The sequence below is a fragment of the Prosopis cineraria genome, unplaced genomic scaffold, assembly GCF_029017545.1.
Source record: "Prosopis cineraria cultivar Desert tree isolate PC_DT_omini unplaced genomic scaffold, ASM2901754v1 PC1, whole genome shotgun sequence".
Classification (NCBI taxonomy): domain Eukaryota; kingdom Viridiplantae; phylum Streptophyta; class Magnoliopsida; order Fabales; family Fabaceae; genus Prosopis; species Prosopis cineraria.
This window is the reverse complement of record NW_026555332.1, coordinates 22368102-22379003: the sequence shown is the minus strand read 5'-3', so window position 1 is coordinate 22379003 and position 10902 is coordinate 22368102. Positions and strand designations below refer to the sequence as shown.

At 30.7% G+C, this 10902-nt stretch overlaps 1 protein-coding gene across 1 annotated transcript; it reads right to left on the bottom strand.

Annotated features, from left to right (window-relative positions):
* Positions 1-8266: 8266 nt before the first annotated feature.
* On the bottom strand, positions 8267-9530 carry LOC129306758 (uncharacterized). The gene is made up of 2 exons (XM_054947492.1): positions 8910-9530; positions 8267-8464 (listed from the first exon to the last, which is right to left on the bottom strand). Exons 1-2 carry the CDS (start codon positions 9465-9467, stop codon positions 8417-8419), a joined length of 606 nt encoding a protein of 201 aa, XP_054803467.1. The 5' UTR covers positions 9468-9530; the 3' UTR covers positions 8267-8416.
* Positions 9531-10902: the final 1372 nt, after the last annotated feature.

Sequence of the window (10902 nt, the reverse complement as noted above, 5' to 3'; positions counted from 1 at the left end):
GACATTTCACATGTTTTTTGGGTGACATTTCATGCATGTGTAATAAGTGATTCACATGTGAGTTGGATACTGAAGCTTTTTTAGGGTGATTCACACATGTGACTCATATGCAATCAAGTGTATTTTGGAGGATTCCACTGCATATAAATTCATAAGGCGCTAACTCACTCAATACAACCCCAAATTTGACAAATTATATATCTTTGGAAAGTTCTTGAAGTCTAGTTTCCAGTAAATGAAGTTTTACACTTAAATTTAATGTAATTTTTGAGATATGATCAAAAGCGTGAATGAAGGCCAAGTCTGAATTATGTACAGAATTAATATCTCAATACTGAACTTCTAAAATTCATATCTTTCTCAATAGAACTCCATTTTGAATAAATAAACTACCATTGAAAATATGTTGAGTCTATTTTTGAATGCAATATGTTTCATATTAAAATAATATATGTAGTGAGAGATATGATAAGAAACATGATCAAAGATCAAAACTGATTTTCTGCACAATTGCCATTTCAAAGCTTAGATTTCAAGTATTCATAACTTTTTCAACTTAACTCCATTTTAAGTAAATAGAATAAATTTTAAAACTTTATGGAGTTAGTAATCAAAACATATCCAACTTTATGAGATATATATGATCTAAGATGGAAAACATGAATGTAGAAAATTATATCTCACTCTTTGTCTTTAAAAGCTAAAATGCATGTTTTAATTTAAAAAATCTTAAGTCAATATTTCATATCTAAATTAATGAGTTTAACATAAAGAATTTTAGCCTAATGATATCATACCTATCAAGTCCAAGGCTTTCAAGATGCATCCAAGTTTATATGTGTAATGCCTTTAATGACATTACGATACAATCTTCCATACCATTTACTAATTAGTTTGAAACCATCTGCTTGGAAAGTTGGGATCCTAATGTAAACTTTTGAAAATCTTTTTATACAGCAACCTAAAACATTCTAGACAACACATAGCAGAAGCACTCAATCATAAATAGGTCAATCTCACAGAATATCAACTCAAAACATTAAAATTCTCATAATTTTTGAGCCGTGCATCGCAGCATGTGGCATAGAGACACCAACTTCACACTCTATATCATGTGCCCAGAATGTAGTCACACGTTGACACATATGCCATAGTGCACATACCAAAATCTACTATCAAATTGCAAAATCTGATATGAAATTCAGACATGCGCTGTTTTCACATCCCAATTCAAGGGCCCACATGAAACTTGTCCCACAATCTAACCAATGACTTTGATTTCTTTCAAATCCGATATCATATTTAAAAGTTAGACACCCAGGTGCATTTTGACTATTTTATGTCAAAATTTCCCACTTGAGATTCACCAATTAAAACCATAAGTCATTAGCCACCTTTAGGGCCTTAACCACCCTAAAACGAATAATGCACACCTAATTGACCAATCATATAAGCAATATAACCCATATATACACATTTGGCTGCTTAATCACCTATATCACACATTTAGCCACTAATTTCACTTTTCTCAATTACTTTCCACAAAGCTAGCCAAATTTTACACATAATATACCAAACTCACTTCTACACACACATATATTAATCTACTAGCCCATACAATCATTTTTACCACATACATACATATATATACACATAATGGGCTAGGATACAAAATCACCTTACACATCATCATTTACAATAATATGCACATGCATCGAATCATATGGCAACTTATATATATACAAATACAACTTATACTTTTAGGTCATTATACCAATTCTTACAATTAGCTTTCTAGAGAAATCTCTACTCTTAGCCCAATTTCTTTCCCTTCACACCACTACTACTAGAAGCTAAAAAATGTAAATAACTATGGGTGAGATCAAAATTTTAATAACTAATATAGCTTATTTAATGTTCATTATCACAAATAACTATGCCAAAGTAACAAAAATCCAAGTAAAGGTTTATATATCAAAGTAAATATAGTATTTCTTCTTTTCAAAGGTTTCCACACAATCACAAACAATAGCATGATCATACGCTAATCCTCCCAAGCTCTTTTATAGATCAATCACATATTGATCTGAGCTCACCTTCAGCTGTAGAAACACCTAGCCAAAGGTATTCTATCCCAATTCCAAACTACAGTTTCCCTCATTTCACATACTTGTGATAGAGGCATCGCTAACTTAGGCACACCTTAACGGGCACTAAAGTGTTGCCAGCCAGCCTAGATATCCTATGGTAATAGTCCCAATATAATGTTGCACTGGATTACCGATAGTACCAGCTTGTAAAATGCTACATCGGATGTCCCATGATGCTAGGCTGACCATATGGATTTGTTCACTCACATCTCCACATACACACATCAACACATACCCTAGGTGAACTCTCACCCCCTTTGACCATGCTTTTCACACATAGTTCTTTGCTTTTGCACACTTTATACAATATATATATATATATATATTTATCAACCAAATCCAGTAATCATCAAAATTTCATTTCATAAATTCATTTCATGCTAAACTCGTTTACATTGATAAATCATGCATAACAATTCACAAAACAATGAATGCATTGTTATATATTTTACTTCTACACAGTTATAATAGCTAATAAATTAAACAAATTATATGGTTACTTTAACCCTTCTATTTACAAGAAAGGTTTACCCATGTTCTATACCCTTAATTCCACTCCTTCTTACTATTTCAACACATTACATGTGATAATCTACACGAAATAGGCACTTAGAGTCAACTATTGTATTGACTAAAAGTGCCAATCAAAAGAATTGCGCACCTATTCACTATCATTTCCCCTATTCATGTTGATTCACATGTATCACACCCAATTACTTCTCATTCAAAACATTATCGCACTCATTTGCAAAATTTTTCCCATTACTCTCTCTCTAAATTAGGTTAACTTGAGCTTATAGCTTCAAAGCTTTATCATTCTAACTCAAAGCAGTCACAAAGGTCTAGCTAGTTTAGCTCTCAAGAACCTTTTTATTACTATAGGGTAAGAAATCAACTCCTTAAAAATTTCAAATTCAATTTCTCAATAGTTTAAGCTAAGAAAAATAGGATAAAATCAGAGGTTAAGATAGTACAAGACTTACCCGATAAGTAACAGATAGAAAACATTGCCCTTGCTCCCAAAATTTCTTTCCCTATTAGACCTCCTCTTCTTCTCCATGCCTAGACCTCTTTTTCATTGTTTTCTCTTTTGTTTCCACAAGCTACCACATCCTCATTTATCAAAATTCTATACCATGTGCCGCAATACATGACATGGTGAGGGAATTCCTTACTATGCTCACACGCTCTACTTCGCAATGCCATTCTTCTACTCAAATTTATTTATATAACATCCCAATAAGTCAATATACCCCTCTATCTTCCAAGTCATAACCTCATATTAAATTACTAATTCACCCTTAATTGACATAAATGCTAGAATCAAGAATTCGAGATGTTACAATATGAATGTCTTCAATTTTTTAAGCTATTCTTGGATCATCCTTCTCTTTATATTCTCTCATCTTGAGTATGGCATGAATGCTAATGATGACTTCAATTTCTTCTTCTTCATGCTTACTTTCATCTTTACTTTGGACAACTTTAAATAATATATTATGATCAAAATGGTTAGTCCAAGTATGATAGTATGAAAAAACTTTAATGCATACAAATCATCTTTTTAAATTTCATGTAATATAAAACAACATAAGTAAAAATACTTTAAAGCACTTATTCCATAGTCACAGTTAACTACTATATATATGAAAATGATTAGGTATAAGTGTAGCTAACTCATCCATATTTGTCATAATGAAAACTTAAACTAAACATAATGTCACAAGTCATTATGTCCAACAACTAACTGATCAGGTGTGAAATGGTTGGTTACAAAACCTAAGCCATTCTAGATGACAAATCGTGTATGGAATACTCTACCTCTAACATATGAAATGACTAATTACAAAACTAAACCATTCTAATGGACAAATCACGTGTGAAAACAATGTGAATTCAAGCAAGGATTGCATGATTAAAAGGTTTAGAAAAATGAGTGATAAATCATGGCAAGTGTATAAATGAGCATATAATATGGAATAGGCTTGAGATGGCCTAAGATTCACTTAGCCTAAATGTGTTCAATTTGACGTAGTGACAAAACATATGTGAAGACTTTCACTTCTAGGAGTGAAATGTCACTACACAAAATGCAAAGGAATACAAGGTGACAATTTAAATGAGCATACACAAGGGTAACTTACGTGAATGGGAGCACAGAAGCTTCATCAAGACATCATATAAACACAAGTGACAAATCATGCATGGATCACTATTGATTCAAGCATAAAATGTCAATTAGTGTGCCTAGAGTGACAAATCACATGTGGGACCATTCTTAATCATGCTTGAAATGTCATATAGTAAAAAGCTCAACTTCTTTGATCCAATTTAAGCTAGAATGATGTTACTCTTAAGCTTGAATTGACTAAGACAAGTCCTAAGATGCACAAATAAGACTTATGAGACTAAGATGGTGCATTAATTTTAAAGTTGATAACATGTGATTTAGCTTTCAAAGTTTTCACATTGAATTTAAGACAAATAAATAACTTATCCTATAAATCTTATTCTTCCCTTAATTTTTCATGATCTTGAAGGTTATGCCTCATCCATAAATCTTTATGTATCTACACACATAGCACACACCTCTTCTCCTAGTTTTGTAATCATTAAGACACATGAATCAATAGTAATTTGCTCTAAATTCTAACATTTAAGGTCCAGGATGCTACTTACACAATAGTTTAGGAATTGTGGTGCTCATTAACTAATGACACATTAGCAAGAGACTGCCATGTTAGCATTTGACTAGGCTCCATAAAGTCAATGTTAACAACTTTATCTATAAGTTAATGTTAGGGGTAATTTGCTTTGGATTTAGAAGTTTAGGGTTTATTTTGTACATTTTAGAAGTTTAGGTCTAGGGTGCTTTTGTGTAATACTTTAGGGTCCAAAATGCTCATTAAACCAACTAATAATTTCTCTATTATTGATTTATAATGAATGTTAAAAATATCAATTAAAGTACTATAATATTATCTTTCAAATCTATTTTTAGTTTTATTCTGTATAGGACACAAGTATTTTATTACTTGAAAGAACAAGGTCCTCTCACCGATTATCGTCATCAATACTTACAAAAATTATATATTAGAAATCACATTATTCATTAATCATAAATAAAATGACTTGTCTTAAGATCATATAACAATCTAAACTCGCATTAGTGAATATTTATTCATGTAATCCTCTATTAATCTATGTATTGATAATAATGGACAATGTGAACGTTATTCAATCTGTTAAATTATTCCATTATTGTGAGTAAATTATTACATTATTCTATTAATCTGTATATCCATACTAATGAATAGTACAATTATTTATGTAGTTACATTAACACAGTTTTTATTAGATATTTTTGGCAGAAATTTATTATTAAGGAGAATGACTGAGAGGTCCCAAAAGGACAAATCAATTCAACCAAGGTCTTAAGTGCCAAACTCCAAGATTGTAACTTCGGTTCTCAATTTTGCAACTTCATTGTGATGAATTTGCAACTTATTCTCCCAATTTTAACAAGGAAAATAAATTTGTTCATTCTTCAACCATGTTAAAATTTGAAAAATAAGTTGTAAATTCATCACAATGAAGTTGCAAAATTGAGAGCCAAAGTTTGCAAATTCATAGAGTTCGACACTTGTGACCTAAGTTAGATTAATTGGTCCTTGTAACCTAAGTTGTATGTTAGGGTAGCTTTGACGTAAATGGGTATTCATTTTGTATGAAATTCCAAGATGAAAAAACTACTATACAAAATAGTAGAGTGATGGTTGTAGTTGAAGCTCAGCATTTTTCTGGTTCTAAAGATAAAAACCCAAAATGGGCTCCTATAACCTATTATGGAACTATTGAAGAGATTTGGGAGATTAACTACATTAAATTCAAAATTGTTATTTTAAAATGTAAGTGGGCTCATAGGAGTGGCATCCAGATAGACAAGATTGTTGGATTTACCTTAATGGATCTTAATAGGTCGGTCACATTAGTAAGCCTTTCAATTTAGCAAATCAAGCAAAACAAGTATTTTATGCTACTGATCTAGTAAATAAGTGCTTTTCTATTATTCTTCAAGGCAAAAGACAAACTGTAAAAGCAAATGGTGACATGACTTTAGTTTTAATCTTGACGAGGCCTCACCTTTCACAACATATCCCCTTCAATCAAGTGTAGTGGATGAGACAAACAATGAATATGCTATTAGAGATGATCATTACGAAGGAATTTGAGAGAATGAATAAAGTAATAGTTTTTTATTTTGTTTATTATTTTAGTTTATTTTCTTTCTTTTAATCAATCTTGCCTTGTTTCTGATAAATATACATATATATATATATAGAGGGTTATGGAGGAGAAGATACTGCCACTAGCTCACCTAGTAAGAAGAGGGGTAGAGGCCCTACAAACACTACAAAAAATTATTATTATAATGATGAAAATTAGAGACGGCCTACTTATCATCTCTAATAGAGACAGAAATAGAGACTAGTTATATTTTTTGAGATGAGTTTAATATGAAAGAATATTTTGAAATATAGAGACGTATTTAATTTAAAGATGAGAGAGTTGGCTATACATCATGCGACTACAAAGAAATTGCATGTTGAACTTAGTCTGAATTTGGTTCCACTTCGCGCTAAGGGAGATCAATTTATCAGCTTCATTTACCTTTAGGGTTGTAGCAAAATTAGCATTCTATATAAAGATTGGAGACAAGTACCACAAGCTATTAAGGATCAAGTTTGGGATGAAATTCTGGTAAGTATTGTTAACTTCAGAACGGTTATTTTTAATAGTAATCTTTTAAAATTTTTAACTTACTTAAAATTAAATTACTTTATAGCTAACCTATGATGTTTCTACTACCACTAAGATGAAGAAGCATTGGTTAAAAATGTTTGTGAGCATTGGTAGGATTTGAAGTCAACATTGACTAGAGATTATGTCCATGCAAATGGAAAGAAGTTCATAGTACAATTTTCTTATTGAAGACACTTGGAGACAGTTTATGGTATCTCGAATTGACCCTGAAATCCCAACTAATAAGTTTTCACTTTTATCTAAAGTTGTTTAAAATGATTTTATTGATTTTTTTTCATTTGCACAGAAATTAAGCATTGCAAATAAAGAGACTTAGTCACAGAATATATATCCCCATTACATGTCTCATGGAGGATATAAGAAAGTTGAGGACAAGCTAATGGAGGAAGATCAAAAGAAAATGTAGGAAGTAGCAAAATTAAACCCCTCCATTATTGTTTGGCCACAACCTCGCCCAACTTGTCATAGAACATGGAAGGTTATGAGGATAAAGAAAGGGGAGTATACCATTCTAAAGGCTGCTATAGTTGCTAAAAGAATTGTAAATAGTTAAATTTATTATTAATTGTCTTTGAAGTAGATAAATTAATTATTTGTTAACTTATTAACTACTTTACTTGTATATTATAGGATTCACTTAAGGAGTAAGCTTCCCAAGGTTGCATTGTTGTGAATATAAGAAGGAAAGTTGTAATTATTTAAATAAAACTTGTGAATCATGGTATTTTGAGGGATGAAATTGTCATTTATATATTTTAAACGGATGTTATTATCATGTTCCCTAGTATTAATTTGAATGATTTTATTATTTAGATTTTTAATAATTTGGATCCCTATAATGATTAGGAGATTGATGACATTTGAGAAATATTGGCTCATCAAATTCTTCAAGAGCACTTTTCAATGTGAGAGATTGCCAAGTTGTTAGTTGAACAGATATGTATATTGATTAGATTATAGATATAGTGGGAAAATATCACGTTAATTACAATTAGCATGGACAAATATTATGCTAGTTATGTGTATATCTACTTGATTCTGTTGGCTAGCTAGCTATTTTTACCTACTAGATATATTCTTGACAATTTACGCGTTTATATCATGGATGTGTTAGAAAATGAACTGGACATTGAGAAAAAAAATAAGACTTTCCACGTCGGTTAAAATAATTAACCGATGTGGAAAGTAGACATTCAACATCAAGTAGTTGTTTAACTGACATGGAATGTCTCACCTTTCATGTTGATGTGGAAATAACTGATATGGAAAGTCATACTTTCCACCACAAAATGTATGACAACCACTTTTAAACTGATGTAAAATATCTAAAATAACTTACATAAAAAGCACTTCCTCCAATAGTATTGTTATGTTGGAGCTACAAAGCTAGCTAGTTGGAATACACACACACTGTATGCATGCATGCATGCATTTAGTTCCTTTTAAGGCTCTATCTTCGTCTTAATCCACACTTCCCCTTTCTTCTTCTTCTGTAGTCAAAGCAAAATACAAATAAACTGTGGTTATTAAGTACACAAACATGAACCTCTCGATGTACTATAAACAATATTGTGTAACAAATCATACTTTATTAATAAGTCATGAATCATTCAAATCTCACGATTTAGATCTCATGACCAATCTAAATCGACTCACTTAATGAGTGTTTTTCATGGTATGATAACAACTAACAAATACTATATTTTGTCATATAATATTAAAATATACTAAATCTCAAAGTTTTGGAAGAGATGAGGATTTGTTCTTATTATCATGATTGTTTTGAGTTATTAATAAAGTATGATTGAAAAATTCAATGATTATAATTGAAACACTTATTAAAAAAGTGAATTTAAGCTACTCAACTAATTCAAATCCAATTATTAATGTGACACTAGGTAATTAATTAAAGACAAACACATATAATAGACTTGCCTTGTCAATATCAGTGCCACTATGGTTTGCTTGGTCCTCGTTCTTCTTTGTCTTCTTGTCAGTGTCACTGCCAGTATGGTTTGCATTGTCATCATTCTTTTTTGTCTTCTTGTCAATGTCAGCACTACTATTTGTCGTCTTCTTCCCATTTTCATATTCGATATCATTATTAGTGTTGCTACTACTACTACCGCTATCAAAGCCATGGCCTCCGTTGCCAGGGTCATTACTGACACTGTTGAGGAAGTGACCAATCTTTTTGTCAGCCTTTTTAATCTGTTTATCAATTATTCTATCTATCATTTCCATTATTTTTTTCTTCTCCTCCTCCCTTTTTCTTTTTTTAGCTTCTTCCTTCCTCCTCACTTCCTCCCTCTTCCTTTCTTCTTCCTTCCTCCTCTCTTCCTCCCTCTTCCTTTCTTCTTCCTTCCTCCTCTCTTCCTCCCTCTTCCTTTCTTCTTCCTTCCTCCTCTCTTCCTCCCTTTTCCTTTCTTCTTCTTCCTCCCTTTTCCTTTTTTCTTCCATTACTTCTACTATGGTTGATAACGCTGTTCCCATGGTTTCCCTTTTTTGGAAAACATATATTTAAACTATCACTCAATGATTGTTTTTGAATGCCCTCTTTTGATCGCTTGGTCTGTGTTGTGGATCCATGAAGCTCTTATTGTTACTTATATAGAGTATCATGCATGCATGGCATGGTGATGGAGCATGTGGATTGTTCACAATAACAATATGTCTAGATTTATTGGTTTTATTCTATATTTATTGAAATAAACATTATAAGAATTTAATAAATTTATCTTATCATCAATTTTAACAACATAGATTTAATTTGAATAACTATATCTGGATAGTCAATTTATAAAAATTATAAAAAAATTCATATTAAATTAGACTATTTAAATTAAATCTACGCTATTTAATTTGGATAGTCCAAATGCTCATCAAAACCAAACCCAATGATATTCTTTGTTTGTTATATAGAAATTATAAAACAATTTTGGTGAGTTGGGTCAAAAGTGCTTATAGATCACTTATCAACAAGATTGTTTTCTAGGTGGTAGGATTTAGTCCCGTGACCTTTTATGAGTCATAAGCTACATCCTTACCAACTAGCTAGACTGACCTCTATTTACTACATGGCAATATTCTTTTATTCTCTAAAACTTAGACAATGAATCATTCTAAAAATTTAAATCTATACCAGTAGTATATCGTAAATAATTATTTATTTGTTATATTGCTAGAATTAACAATCTACAAGCTATTTACGATTTATGAGAAGAAGATAAAGTTTGAAATATAATACATTATAATTAATTAATGCATCACATTCTATGAAATAATAATTTAATTGAGGATAAAAAATTTTGTATTATTTTGCCAACAAAACTATTATGTATTCCATACACTTGTATACACCGCTATTTATATGCCATAATTGAATTTTTTTTTTTAAATGCTATTTCACTTACTGTACTATACTCATAAATAACTCAGAACTTCACAACAAATAGTAGCGAGATTAATTTAAAACAAATATTAAAACTTGAATCTGACACATTTATACATTTGACATTGTTTAGAGATTCTAAATTTAAATCAATTTTGTCAATATCCTAATTTTCTTATATCATGCATTTCTTCAATTAATTGAATCCTCTTATGTCTTTCCCATTATGCGAATGTGTATGTAACTTATGGCCATGAGAGTTTTGGTTGTTCATTACAAATATAAAGAAGATTATTAAAAAGTGGCAACTAACCTATAAATAAGACCAATTTTTTTTTCTCTATTTGCCCTGTAAATAGGATCAAAAGAATATAGGTATATCTAATTGTTTTCATTTTATATCAAATGTATTATAATAAATTATATTCCAATTGGCAAAAAAATTATATTCCTACAAGTTCAGCTTTATTATTTTTCACTTTGGAATATAAAGTTTATTCTACTATCAATTACTATGTATTAATAATCGATCATTTA